Source organism: Littorina saxatilis, linkage group LG8 (assembly GCF_037325665.1).
Source record: "Littorina saxatilis isolate snail1 linkage group LG8, US_GU_Lsax_2.0, whole genome shotgun sequence".
Taxonomy (NCBI): Eukaryota; Metazoa; Mollusca; class Gastropoda; order Littorinimorpha; family Littorinidae; genus Littorina; species Littorina saxatilis.
The window spans coordinates 12,667,852-12,683,266 of record NC_090252.1 but is presented as its reverse complement, the minus strand read 5'-3'; the positions used below and the strand labels follow the sequence as shown (position 1 = coordinate 12,683,266).

Below are 15,415 nucleotides of genomic sequence, written 5' to 3'. Positions count from 1 at the left end.
TGACTCGATCGAGCGTTTGCTCTTCTTGTTAAGTTTGAAACAGTTATCTTCCAAAGTTCAGGGTCAAGGTCACTTCAAAATATGTATACAATCCAACTTTGAAGAGCTCCTGTGACCTTGACCTTGAAGCAAGGTAAACCAAACTGGTATCAAAAGATGGGGCTTACTTTGCCCTATATATCATATATAGGTGAGGTATTCAATCTCAAAAACTTCAGAGAAAATGGGAACAATGTGAAAAATAGCTGTTTTTTAGACAACATTTATGGCCCCTGCGACCTTGACCTTGAAGCAAGGTCAAGATGCTATGTATGTTTTTGGGCCTTGTCATCATACACCATCTTGCCAAATTTGGTACTGATAGACTGAATAGTGTCCAAGAAATATCCAACGTTAAAGTTTTCCGGACGGCCGGACGGCCGGACGGCCGGCCGGCCGGCCGGCCGGACGGACGGACGACTCGGGTGAGTACATAGACTCACTTTTGCTTCGCATGTGAGTCAAAAAGGAGATGTAGCTGTTCGAACAACATTACACTCAAGCAATTAATTTATTTGCATTGTAACCAGTTCTTGAACACACTTGTTCATAGCAAGCAAAACGTCCATTCTCACACACATCGCTCACATACATTATACCACTTGTAATCCAATCTGCAAGAAAAAGTGGGTTACTTTAAAGGCACAGTCAGCTTCCCGTAATCCATCACATATGCTGTCAGGCTTTTACACAAAGTACACACACCCTTTCATTTAAACACTCACCGTTTGAGAACATCTTAGGTACCCCCCGTAAAGAGTGAGCAATGTTCAAATAATTTATTTTTTGGGTGGTGTATCTTACCCCTGAGCCATCGTGAACCCGTGTGATCCAGTTTCCTTTTCTTCACAATTTAGTCGTCAGTTTGTGATATCAATGCGACTCACTGTAAACTTATCTGTAATAGCACGTCATTGTGTACGTCTGAATCTAAAACGCAACAAACGGCTGCGAATCACATGAACTACACGTATCGCTTGATTCAATTGTGATAGCTTTTTACAGTACGGTTAACAAAATTCAGCTTTTTTCACACTTCAACACAAATGAATATTACAATTGGCGATCAATGTTGGTACAAAAGCAGCAACGCGCTTGCTTGGTATAAAAATGTGAACGCGAAACAACGATTACAAAAAACATGTCTTCCAACATCAAACCAAGTCCAACGCAGCAGACTGAACTGGCACGTCACTCACAGCAATAAAAAGCGTGCCAGTGGTTCCAATTCTAACCATCAGTAACACATGTCTGGCAGATGCGTTTAAGGGCAGATCTTTCTTATGAGGCTTTTGATTGTAAAACGAATTATATGACTAAAAAAGCTATTCATTTCCCCACCTTATTCAGACAATAGATTGCGTTTGCATGACTTTGTGTTTATACAGTTGAACCTACAACACACACACACACACACACACACACACACACACACACACACACACACACACACACACACACACACACACACACACACACCAAAATCAAATTCGCAAAATCAAGGTTCCCGCGTTAAAATCGACGGCCGGCCGGCCGTCCACACAACTGTTACTTGTCAATTACTCACGTGAGTCAACAATGGGGTTAAGGTGACTTTCAGTGCATATCTAGCGTATGCAAACCAATCCAGTAAGCTTTTGTCGATCTCTTCATGTATACTGCTTGTCTGTCGCGTGTCCAGTCTACGGCAGATGTTACCAGTGCCACTGTTGAACTGATGTCTTCGTACCTCTAAAGATTGCTCAGAGTGGTTGGGTTAATATGAAAGTCCTCGGCAATGGTACCCTTTTTCTTTGCTGTTTGATTTTCAAAAGCATCAAATGTATGACTTTTTCTTGAGACAAAAAGAATTGCACCTTGCGAGATCTGCCATGGCGACTGCGGCTGAAAGTGCAACAATTAACATGCGCTTGAAGCGAACACTTGCTGAGAGTTCAAGTGACGCAATTTTGTTGAACAACAATTTAACAGCCTACTCATGGAAATGTTGAACACACCAAATGTCGATTAAGGTGCCTGTCTTGCCCTTCCAGTCAGCCTGGATCACATCCGGTGCGAGCATTGCAACAATATTTAAATCTAAATTGAGTGGTCCTTTCCCATATCGGAGGAAGTTATGTCAAGGAAGATAACAACTTTCTTATAACTGGTGGCTTATAAAGGAGTTTCTCTGTGTTTGTTTTTTTGTTTGTTTGTTTGCTTAAACGCCCAGCCGACCACGAAGGGCCATATCAGGGCGGTAGGAGTTTCTCTGATCCACAGAATGTTTAAAGGAAACAAAAAGGCATTTGGCAGGGAAATCAAAAGTCCTTTCTAGTAAGAGATGTTCTTATACTTATACAGTATTGTCCAAATACTTATAACAGAACAAAACCGAACAGACGATAAATGTTTCACGACCTTCATTTAAAAGCACAGTAAGCCTCCTGTAAATCATCACAGATACTGTCAGGCTTTTACACACAGTACAAACACCCTTTCGTTTACACACTCACCGCTTGAGAACATCTCAGGTGCCCTACGTAAAGAGCGAGCAATTTTCAAAAATGTATTTTCGTGGACCGTTAGAACTAACTTTTACAATCTGAATAATAAATTGACAGCTTGTTACACAAACATTCTTAAATCATTAAAGAATTCTTTTTTCATCAAGACAAGATCAGTACAATTCGAAGTTTTGAAAGTTTGAAAAAAGAAAAGCCCAGAAACGTGTCAACCCGTCTTTCTCGTTGCAGACGACTGCGACCGCTCTAGTTCGTGTGAATCGCAGCCGTTTGTTGCGTTTAGATTTAGAGGTACACTATAACGTGCTATTGCAGATAAGCTTAGCGTGTCGCATTGAAATCACAAACTGACGACTACATTGTGAAAAAAGGAAACTGGATCACACGGGTTCGCGATGACTCAGGGGTAAGATAAATCACGCAAAACAAATTATTTGAAAATTGCTTGCTCTTTACGGAGGGCACCTAGGATAGGGTGTTTGTACTATGTGTAAACGCCTGACAGTATATGTGATGGTTTACGGGAGGCTTACAGTCCCTTTACTTCTGAAAAAGATAATGTTGTTATTTTTTTGACGTGTATTTAAAACAAAAGAGGTAAAAGGGGTTAATGGATACTCACTGCAGATGTCATCAACACCGCACACGTGTGCAGGCATGCACTCATCGTCTCCCTGCTTGCATCGCTTTCCCGTCATGAGCTCTTCACACACACACACACACACACACACACACACACACACACACACATACACACACACATACACACACACTCACACACACACAAACACAAACAGCACACACACACAAACAACACACACACACACACAAACACACACACACACATACACACACAAACACAAACAGCACACACACACACAAACAACACACACACACACACACACAACACACACACACACACATACTCACACACACACACACACACACACACACACACACACACACACACACACACTCTCCCACACACACAAACACAAACAGCGCACACACACAAACAACACACACACACACACACACAAACACACACACACACACACACACACACACACACACACAGAGTTTGAAAAGACAACAAGCTAAGAAAGTTAACAAGAATACAGAAAAGCGCTCTTTCCTGCTAAGCGCAAAAGCTACTGCGCTAAACAGGCTTGTCATTTTCACTACGTTTTCTACTTGACAGGTGTCAGCGATTTCCTTGTCGCGGGAATTGTCCAAGCTGTATTATCTCGGTGAAAAAATGCAGTGCGTTCTGTGAGTTTGACATATTGACTAAATTAAGTAATTTTGCCGCAAGCGACTGTTTTTGTTTTATTTTCTCAGAAGAACTCAAACACATTGTGACCTTGAAACTTGATGAGGGTCAAGCAGACGTTAGTCAAGTTTTGAGGTAATCAGACCCCATTAATTTGTAAAGTTTCAAAAGTCTACCTTCCAAAACATCAAAGAACTCAATAGTGTCTCATTTTCTCATTTGACCCCTTTTTGACCTTGACATTTGACGTAGGGCATTGCAACTTGAGTCATATCCACAGCACTTCTGAAGATTGTAAACGACATCCTTCTTGGCTTTGACGAAAATCAGGTCTCCATTCTAACACTACTGGACTTGTCTAGCGCATTTGATACGATAGACCACGAAATTCTGCTCCACAGGCTTCAGCACTCCTTTGGTGTTCATGATCTGGCCCTTTCCTGGGTTCGTTCGTACCTTACTAACCGGACACAGACCGTTTGTGTCAACGGCATCAAATCTCAACCTTCAGCTCTCCAGTACGGTGTCCCGCAAGGGTCCGTGCTTGGCCCCATACTTTTCGTTCTATATGCCTCCCCTGTGTCCGATGTTATCAGTCGCCATGCGTTGTCGCACGAGAGTTTCGCTGATGATACACAGCTTCATCAGTCTGCCCCTCTTGCTGAAGTTGACGATCTGGTATCTCGGACACAGGATTGCATTGCGGACCTCAGTGATTGGATGTCTTTAAACAAACTCCAGTTAAATAGTGACAAAACCGAAGTTATGCTGGCCTGTCCCAAGAAATTTCTCAATCACCCTTCTTTTCCTGCCTCTCTCACTGTCAACGAACTACCTATCTCTTTCTCTCCGTCTGTCCGCAGCCTTGGCGTCACTCTCGATCCAACTCTCTCTTTCCAAAAACACATCTCTAACATCTGCAAGTCCGCCTATCTAGAGATGCGCAAGATTAGTTCAGTCCGTCACTACCTCACCACTGATGCAACCAAAACGTTAGTGTGTTCTTAAGTCCTCTCAAAGATAGATTATTGCAATTCTCTCCTGGCCGGTCTCCCTAAGTACCTTTTAGATAGACTTCAAAGGATCCAAAATAACGCTGCCCGCCTGGTCTTCAAATCTTCCAAGTATGAACACGCCACACCCCTTCTTCACTCTCTACACTGGCTGCCTATCACTAAAAGGATCGAATACAAACTCTCCTCTCTTTCTTTTGCCGTCGTTTCTGGTTCTGCCCCAGAATACTTGTCATAACTCCTCAATCTCTACACCCCCTCTCGTCAGCTTCGCTCTGCCGCCGACACTCGACTCTTCCGACTCCCCACAGTGCAAACAAAGACATGTGGCGAGAGGTCCTTCGCCTATCAAGCCCCTGTGACCTGGAATAGATTACCTCTGCCTCTCAGACACACAGATTCTCTCACTACATTCAAGACAAATCTCAAAACACACCTCTTCCAGCGCAAGTGATTTCCCCTCCAGCATCTCCCCACCCACCCCATCCTGCCCCACCTCACCCCCTACCTAGTGCCTAAAATAACGCGTATATATATATTTTCTGCGCTTTGTGTCAGCACTGTCTGTGTGTGTGTAAATAGTACTGTTGAGACGTTTTTATATAGAAGCCTATTGTGGTTCTTGTGCTCAGGCTGTGTATTGGATTGTCACTGTATGCCTGCATTATTAGATGTCAGTAATAATTATATGTGCTGATTGTTCTCTTTGCCTGCGCGCGTATAGTATGTTGGTTATGTTTGGTTATAGTATGTTTGTTTATGTTTGGTCGTTATTTTTGCCTGTGCGTGTATTGTATGTTTGGTCGTTTTCTTTGCCTGTGCATGTATAGTTTGTTGGTTATGTTTGGTCGGTTTCTTTGCCTGTGCGTGTATAGTATGCTTGGTGGATGTATGTATTGTACAGCGCAAAGAGTAGACAATTTTCTAGAATAGCGCTATAAAAGTTTGCATTATTATTATTATTATTATTAAACAAGTTGAGGTCGCCATGGTGTAACCATCATATTTACATTTAGTCAAGTTTTGTCCGACCGGCCTCCGTAGCGCAGTGGTTAGTGCATCGGGCTGCGGGCCGGGAGGTCGTGGGTTCGAATCCCATCAGAGTCATGTGGGTTTTTCGGGCTACGGTCGGCTCCTACCCAGAGTGGAAGTGCTATGGGAAGGCTGGGATCACACAGCCGAGTGTCATTCACTTAACGAATGCGACTTTGAGGGTGCTCAGGTTCTGTATACCTGACCAACACCGCAGGTGCGGCAGTTCTCGGGCCTGGTTGACGCCAGGATATATTATGACAGTAAGCGTAGAGTGCTGCCCTGTCACGTTGTCTCAAACCAAAATTGGAAATCCAAAGCATCATTATCATCATCCTCATCTCATTAATCATCCAAAATATAAATTGTCCTTGCTCTTATGGCCCTTCATTCCCGGAGCTCTCATGGTGATCTCGGTCTCAGTGTTCCTGTTCCTTCCTTCCCTGAATAGTAGTTCTGCTGTCAGTCTTCAACGTGTGACTGACGTTCTGGGGGGTCGACGGAGGGACGTGGTGGCGGTCTGCTCTCTGGAGGGGACGCTCACTCAGTCTGGTCCGCGACTTAAAGTCAATGTCGTTTGTAGGGGGCATAGTAGGTAGTGGGCTGCGTCCGCTAGCTCGGGACAGACCCACTACTGAACACCGTCGAAGTGACTCAGCAGAAGTGCAGTGTCATCTTCCGAGGGTAGCCTACCGCAGCGACCCGACATCCCCCCCTGGAGCGTCTGTAAAATCGACGAGTCTGGCAGCGGAACGAAATTCAGAGGTGGTTGGAGCAGCGAGTGCAGGGGCGGGGCGGTGTGAGAGCACAACGGGACAAGGGAACAAGTGTAAAGACGAAAAAAAAAAAGAAAAAAGTTGAGGTCGCCATGGTGTAACCATCATATTTACATTTAGTCAAGTTTTGACCGAATGTTGTCAGATAGACTGGGAATCCGGTCGAGGCTGGAGTTTATACAAGCCTAGAAGTGTACCTAACAACAGTTTCAAAGAACAATCTTCAAAAAGATTGTTTGAAAAAGTAGTAATCTATAATTTATTAACCAAAACATGACCCTTCTGAGATCTTGATATTTGTCAAGGTCCTATTAAACATGGGTCATACCTGGAAGTAATCAATCTTTTTAAACACGTTTAAGAAAAGGGGAATGTTTTCCTTTTTTCTGACTGCTAACATGATCCCGTAGTTACCTTGAAATTTGACGAGGTAAACCATATTGTAATTCAATCAAGTTGGCTTTTTAATGAAACAGATCCTTTGATTGGTCAGAATGCCCCAAGTCATTAACAATTACCGGTTATTAATTGTCGATAACAACTCGCTAAAAAAGCCATTAACAACCTGCTGGCAAGGCGCATTGATACAACCTCAACTAGTCTCGGTTAGCTTTGAGGGTAATTTTACAAGTAGGAAATATGAAGGCCAACGAAATACCGATACCATAAGGTATGCGAAGTGATGACGTCGAATACGTGACGTAAGTTGATGCATTCATTCTTCTGGACTACGTCAGTCAATTCTAAAGATCGCTTTTGTGATGAAAAAATGTGTTTTTGAGTTTGCTGTGCACTGAGAAACCCTTCAAAATGCATGTGAAAGAAAGAAAAACAAGAGCCGAAGCCTTCAAGGCTCACGTAAGAAATAGACAAACAGTAACACAAACTCAATCACTCCGTCACACACACACACACACACACACAGTAAGCTTAGGTGCAAGAAAAAGAGACACTAGATCTAGATCTGTCTGTCTGCATGTAGCCTACTTACAGGGACACACCTGCCAAATAGTCTCGGCCCGCTCAAAATAACAATGACCGAGACCACACACACCACGCGAGAGAGAAAGACTACAGGGAGGCATGCCGTCATGATGCATTAATTGACGTCAAACACTTTTGACCGTGACGTAATCTTATGCGAGCTTTATCCATAGTCTTGGATAACCACTCACACATAGACTCGGAAATGTTAAAGTTTCTACCACAGACATACACACACACACACGCACAAACGCACAGACAGACAAAGTTACGATCGCATAGGCTACACTTCGTGAGCCAAAAACAGGAGCAGAGTGATAAGATAGGAATACAGAGACATATTTCTTGGGACTTCACCCTTGCAGGTATATGGGCTGAAAGTAGTGTGTAAACAGAACCGAACCAATTCTGTCTGTTTATAACCGCATGAAAGCAGGAAAGAGATCGTCGTCAGATTGAATTACAATAACATTAACATGCTTCCATTTTAAACTTCTCGGTCTTCATCGTGGATTGACGCCCTCCAAAAGTCTAATTCTCGTGATTATTCGTATGCGTTACAATATAAATCTGCGTTATTAACCATTCGAGCTTAGTTACTTTTTCAAACGTCTCAGACCATAACATTGGGTTAAGTGCGGTGTTGAGTTAGCTCACTCAGAGACTATAGAGTATACAGAGACGCGTCATCCTTCTTTGCGCTGCGGTGCGAAATTGAGACCGGCCAGCCCAGCGCGGGAAAAGAGCCACACCCTGCCGCACAAGGAAACTCGCGTTTCGCGGCTGCTGTCGGCTGTGTTTATATCACGGTTATATTAACATGCTGTCTGTTCTGTCCGGCTGACAGTGCTGCAAAAAGTAACTGGATGAAAAAATATGTTTGTTTGTGAACATCCTTTTTAAATGACCATAAAAACACCGCAGAAATGGTATAGATTAAAATTAAATCACATTTTCTTGGGCAATATTCGCTGGATCGCTGTAGTTATGCAAACATGATTCAAGTCAGTCTCTTTTCACGACCTAACCGTCGTTATTTTTGTGTGTTTTAATCAAATACAAATACATACTGAATACATGGTCAGTTAAGCCTGAGAAAATATGTCAGGAATAAATCGTTTTACAAAATAGTTCCCGGTTAAATCGGTAACTAAGGCATTTAGTCAATTTGGTGTCGTCCCAGCACATCGAAACTGAAATGGGTTGTCAATTACACGGAGCTAAGAAGTTATCATGAAAGGAAAACTGTAATTCTTGTGACCAAACCGGCTGACTTTAAAGAATCTTGATCGATCGATGATTTTCTTATTTCTTTTCAGTTGCTTCTTTCTTGTTCAGAAAGCTCTCTCTCTCTCTCTCTCTCTCTCTCTCTCTCTCTCTCTCTCTCTCTCTCTCTCTCTCTCTCTCTCTCTCTCTCTCTCTCTCTCTCTCTCTCTCTCTCTCTCTTATTATGGCAAGATTCCGAGGTGGAATAACAGAACTATTTGTGCACGTTAATCGATATAAGAGATACGATGCGGATATGTTGTTATGCCCCTTTTTTCCAGGGAAAGTAAAGAAGATGAGTTTTATTTTGTGCTTTGTTGCCCCGCACTTCGTGATTTGCGATGCCAGTTTATTCCTGCTAAGTTTTATAGAAACCCAAGTTTACACAAGTTTTCTATGCTTTTGGCATCTGTGAATGAAGGTATTGTTCGAAAGTTGTCAGCTTATCACGGTGTACAAAGCATTTCGGCTACGTAGTGTTGTTATGTCTTAGTTCATGTAAGCCTACGGTATATTTTATTTGAAATGTAATGTCTTAGTTCGTGTATGAACTATGATTTATTTCATTTCATTTGTGTGCAAATGTCATGTCATTGCAAATAATTATGTTCACGCCCGTCATTTACAATCAAAATATTAATCATAATAAATGATACTAACGTTCGCAGCTGCAAGCCGTTGTAGATCTACTCTATAACTCCGCGACGGCCGTGTCAATCAAACGAGATGGTTATGTCTACACTAATCGATCACCGACCGTATTGCCACTAGATCAGTCTATCAGTTCCAGACTTGGCATGCCGAAATGAGATAAAGTAGAGGTCTGAGGAGAAATAAATCTTATACATGTGAAACTAGTACCAACATGCACAGCTTGGACTGGTTTGAGGCTGTAGTGTGTACATTGTGTGTTTTCACTGTTCCGGTAGAATAGATCTACACGCAGTTCGACGCTACAACTTTTACTGATTTTCCAACATTTAACGAGAGAAAAATTGAAGAAACAATCCTCACCTACTCTCTTCCTTGGGAAATTTGAACATCCTCAAGCCTTTGGCATGTGCGTTTGAGCAATTGATGGCCGAACACCATGCCCCACTGCGTTTTCGCGTTGGCGCGACCATGCTTGTGCACCACGATATCACCACTGCTGTGGAAAGAGAAAGTAGGTGGTTCCATGTTTCCGCGTGGTGGCGCCACTGGGCTTCCGGTCTCACTTTTCAGCACTGTATGGAGCGTCTCTGTATACTCTATAGTCTCTGGCTCACTTACCTATAATTCTAAAATATGACTATTGTTACGTCCCCTATTCCTTCAGGGTCCAGGCGAAGTAACTGGACTAAAAGTTCAAGTTGCAAACTCAGTTGCCTCTTTCTTCTCCTCTGTCAGGTAAAATTAGTGAGAGTGCCCAAGTGTCTGACCAACACTGGGGGCTCACTGATTCGACAAAGTCTGGCGGCAGAACGAAATTCAGGGGTGGATGTTGCAGTGAGTGCTTGGACGGGGCGGCGTGGTAGCATACTGGGAGAAGAAACAAGCGTCGGGACAAGCAAAAAGAGAACAAGTCGCGTAAGGCGAAAATACAACATTTAGTCAAGTAGCTGTCGAACTCACAGAATGAAACTGAACGCAATGCAACGCAGCAAGACCATATACTCGTAGCATTGTCAGTCCACCGCGCACGGCAAAGGCAGTGAAATTGACAAGATGAGCGGGGTAGTACTTGCGCTGAGAAGGATAGCACGCTTTTCAGTACCTCTCTTCGTTTTAACTTTCTGAGCGTGTTTTTAATCCAAACATAGCATATCTATATGTTTTTGGAATCAGGAACCGACAAGGAATAAGATGAAGGTGTTTTTAAATTGATTTAGACAATTTAATTTTGATAATAATGTTTATATTTTTAATTTTCAGAGCTTGTTTTTAATCCAAATATAACATATTTATATATTTTTGGAATCAGAAAATGATAAAGAATAAGATGTACGTAAATTTCGATCGTTTTATAAAAACTTTTTTTTTACAATTTTCAGATTTGTAATGACCAAACTCACTCATTAGTTTTTAAGCCACCAAGCTGAAATGCAATACCAAACCCCGGCCTTCGTCGAAGATTACGTGACCAAAATTTCAACCAATTTGGTTGAAAAATGAGAGCGTGACAGTACCGCCTCAACTTTCACGAAAAGCCGGATATGACGTCATCAAAGACATTTATCAAAAAAATGAAAAAAACGTATGGGGATTTCATACCCAGGAACTCTCATGTAAAATTTCATAAAGATCGGTCCAGTAGTTTAGTCTGAATCGCTCTACACACACACACAGACAGACAGACACACACACACACACACACACACACACACACATACACCACGACCCTCGTCTCGATTCCCCCCTCTACGTTAAAATATTTAGTCAAAACTTGACTAAATATAACAAGTCGCGTAAGGCGAAAATACAACATTTAGTCAAGTAGCTGTCGAACTCACAGAATGAAACTGAACGCAATGCAACGCAGCAAGACCGTATACTCGCAGTCCACCGCTCACGGCATAGGCAGTGCCAGTGAAATTGACAAGAAGAGCGGGGTGGTAGTTGCGCTAAGAAGGATAGCACGCTTTTCTGTACCTCTCTTTGTTTTAACTTTCTGAGCGTGTTTTTAATCCAAACATATCATATCTATATGTTTTTGGAATCAGGAACCGACAAGGAATAAGATGAAAGTGTTTTTAAATTGATTTTGACAATTTAATTTTGATAATAATTTTTATATATTTAATTTTCAGAGCTTGTTTTTAATCCAAATATAACATATTTATATGTTTTTGGAATCAGAAAATGATGGAGAATAAGATGAACGTAAATTTGGATCGTTTTATACATTTTTATTTTTTTTTTACAATTTTCCGATTTTTAATGACCAAAGTCATTAATTTATTTTTAAGCCACCAAGCTCAAATGCAATACCAAAGTTTGGGCTTCGTCGAAGATTGCTTGACCAAAATTTCAATTCATTTGGTTGAAAAATGAGGGCGTGACAGTGCCGCCTCAACTTTCACGAAAAGCCGGATATGACGTCATCAAAGACATTTATCAAAAAAATGAAAAAAACGTTCGGGGATTTCATACCCAGGAACTCTCATGTCAAATTTCATAAAGATCGGTGCAGTAGTTTAGTCTGAATCGCTCTACACACACACACACACACACACACACACACACACACACACACACACACACACACACACGCACACACACACACACATACACCACAACCCTCATCTCGATTCCCCCTCTATGTTAAAACATTTAGTCAAAACTTGACTAATATAACAAGTCGCGTAAGGCGAAAATACAATATTTAGTCAAGTAGCTGTCGAACTCACAGAATGAAACTGAACGCAATGCCATTTTACTCGTAGCATCGTCAGTCCACCGCGCACGGCAAAGGCAGTGAAATTGACAAGAAGAGCGGGGTAGTACTTGCGCTGAGAAGGATAGCACGCTTTTCTCTACCTCTCTTCGTTTTTAACTTTCTGAGCGTGTTTTTAATCCAAACATATCATATCTATATGTTTTTGGAATCAGGAACCAACAAGGAATAAGATGAAGGTGTTTTTAAATTGATTTGGACAATTTAATTTTGATAATAACGTTTATATTTTTAATTTTCAGAGCTTGTTTTTAATCCAAATATAACATATTTATATGTTTTTGGAATCAGAAAATGATAAAGAATAAGATGTACGTAAATTTGGATCGTTTTATAAAAAAATATATTTTTTAAAATTTTCAGATTTTTAATGACCAAACTCACTCATTAGTTTTTAAGCCACCAAGCTGAAATGCAATACCAAACCCCGGCCTTTGTCGAAGATTACTTGACCAAAATTTCAACCAATTTGGTTGAAAAATGAGAGCGTGACAGTGCCGCCTCAACTTTCACGAAAAGCCGGATATGACGTCATCAAAGACATTTATCAAAACAATGAAAAAAACGTATGGGGATTTCATACCCAGGAACTCTCATGTCAAATTTCATAAAGATCGGTCCAGTAGTTTAGTTTGAATCGCTTTACACACACACACAGACAGACAGACAGACAGACAGACACACACACACACACACACACACACACACACACACACACACACACACACACACACACACACACACACACACACACACACACACACACACATACACCACGACCCTCGTCTCGATTCCGCCCTGTACGTTAAAATATTTAGTCAAAACTTGACTAAATATAAAGAAGTCGCGTAAGTATAGGTTACAACACGAGTGGTTTTTTATATGGCTTGTATTTCAGTCAAGACCCAGCGGATGAATATCATAGGGATTCACGAGCCTCTGGCGAGTGAATCCCGATGATATTCCCGCTGGGTCTTGACTGAAATACAAGCCATATAAAAAAAAACACGAGTGTTGTAAGCTGTATATCCCATGCGTACACCAAAAACAACGTGGACCACAATAAAGCACTGTAGTTGTCTGTGGTGTGTAAAATAGGTGAGCCAGCGAGGTGTGTTCCTCTTCACTACCCCATGCTAAAGCCACGTCGCCGAAGAAATGAAGTGCAAACAAGTGCATCCGTAAATGTGTGTTAAATCTACATTCAAACCACTGTTTGATTTGCTTTTGAATGCATTTTAGTTTCAAGATAGTAAAGAAAGCACACACAATGAAAGTTTTCATTGAATCAAAGACAGTTTCGATTTAGGTTCTGAGTCCGTCCAAGGTCACAGTTCCGGGCTACGGTTGCCAACACCGGTTTGGTTAACTCGGATCCCAATTCTAGTTTAATTTTTGTGTTGGAGTGTAGAATTACGAAAATAAACTAACATTTTACTGAATAACTTCCTTTAGATTTAAGCAGTCATTTCATGTTCGTGAAATATATCTCTTAGTTAATTTGTTCGATCGTGCTTGCGTTAATCAACCCATACCGGTAGCGTCAATTCTGTCTAAAACGGTGTAATGGCTGCTCCTTGAAACTGCGTGTTGAATACCGTTTGGACTGATTTTACTCCATCAGGATGAAATACACGTTTGCTGAGCTCTTGGATACTTTCATATAATCATGAACTTACGTCAGTGTAAAGCAAAAAAGTTGGACATGCTCGAAAAATGGATGAAACAGCCTGTGCTGGATGATGAAGCGAACCGGCCAGTCAAAAAAGTACACTCGTAACACGCAGTGCATCTTTGCTTGTTGGAACACACGGAGGAAGGGAGGTTACTCTAGCTTCACCTCAAATGAACAGCGAGGTTCGTTTGCTGTCACTGTCAGTTGATTCTTCGCTTTTGTTCTTTTTTTACTCGACCTGCACCCAAAGTGTAAAGATAAACGCTTTGTTTACTGTATCGCATACCACAGATACGTATCATGGTTTTGTCCTCTGTGAATGTTGTGTTTTCTTTTGTTTAGCCATGTGAGCAATGCCGTCTTCATCAATCCACTGAAACATGTTCGGTGCAGTGTCAAGTGTAGGCAGAAGTATAGTTACTCGGCCAAACCGGAATCGGTACTATGATATATTTTTTTGAGCCCATTATGTATTTATTGAAGCCGAAAAATACAACATATATACCCATAGTAGCATTACAGAGACAAAGAAGCAGCTCATGGGATATGGCGAAAATACAACATTTAGTCAAGTAGCTGTCGAATTCACAGAATGAAACTGAACGCAATGCAACGCAGCAAGACCGTATACTCGTAGCATCGTCAGTCCACCGCGCACGGCAAAGGCAGTGAAATTGACAAGAAGAGCGGGGTAGTACTTGCGCTGAGAAGGATAGCAAGCTTTTCTGTACCTCTCTTCGTTTTAACTTTCTGAGCGTGTTTTTAATCCAAACATAATCATATCTATATGTTTTTGGAATCAGGAACCGACAAGGAATAAGATGAAGGTGTTTTTAAATTGATTTGAACAATTTAATTTTGATAATAATTTTTATATTTTTAATTTTCAGAGCTTGTTTTTAATCCGAATATAACATATTTATATATTTGTGGAATCAGAAAATGATACAAAATAAGATGTACGTAAATTTGGATCGTTTTATAAAACAAATATTTTTTTTACAATTTTCAGATTTTTAATGACCAAACTCACTCATTAGTTTTTAAGCCACCAAGCTGAAATGCAATACCAAACCCCGGCCTTTGTCGAAGATTACTTCACCAAAATTTCAACCAATTTGGTTGAAAAATGAGAGCGTGACAGTGCCGCCTCAACTTTCACGAAAAGCCGGATATGACGTCATCAAAGACATTTATCAAAAAATGAAAAAAACGTATAGGGATTTCATACCCAGGAACTTTCATGTCAAATTTCATAAAGATCGGTCCAGTAGTTTAGTCTGAATCGCTCTACACACACACAGACACACACAGACACACACAGACAGACACACACACACACACACACACACACACACACACACACACACACACACACACACACACACACACACACATACACCACGACCCTCGTCTC

General features: G+C 41.4%; 1 protein-coding gene across 1 annotated transcript in view; it reads right to left on the bottom strand.

Moving 5' to 3' along the window:
- Positions 1-15,415, bottom strand: part of LOC138972810 (multiple epidermal growth factor-like domains protein 6) — a gene marked incomplete at its 5' end in the record, with an annotated part of 348,682 nt that overhangs the window by 212,824 nt on the left and 120,443 nt on the right. Inside the window, 1 exon segment of the mRNA XM_070345474.1 lies at positions 3,166-3,246. Coding sequence (XP_070201575.1) covers positions 3,166-3,246 — 81 coding nt within the window.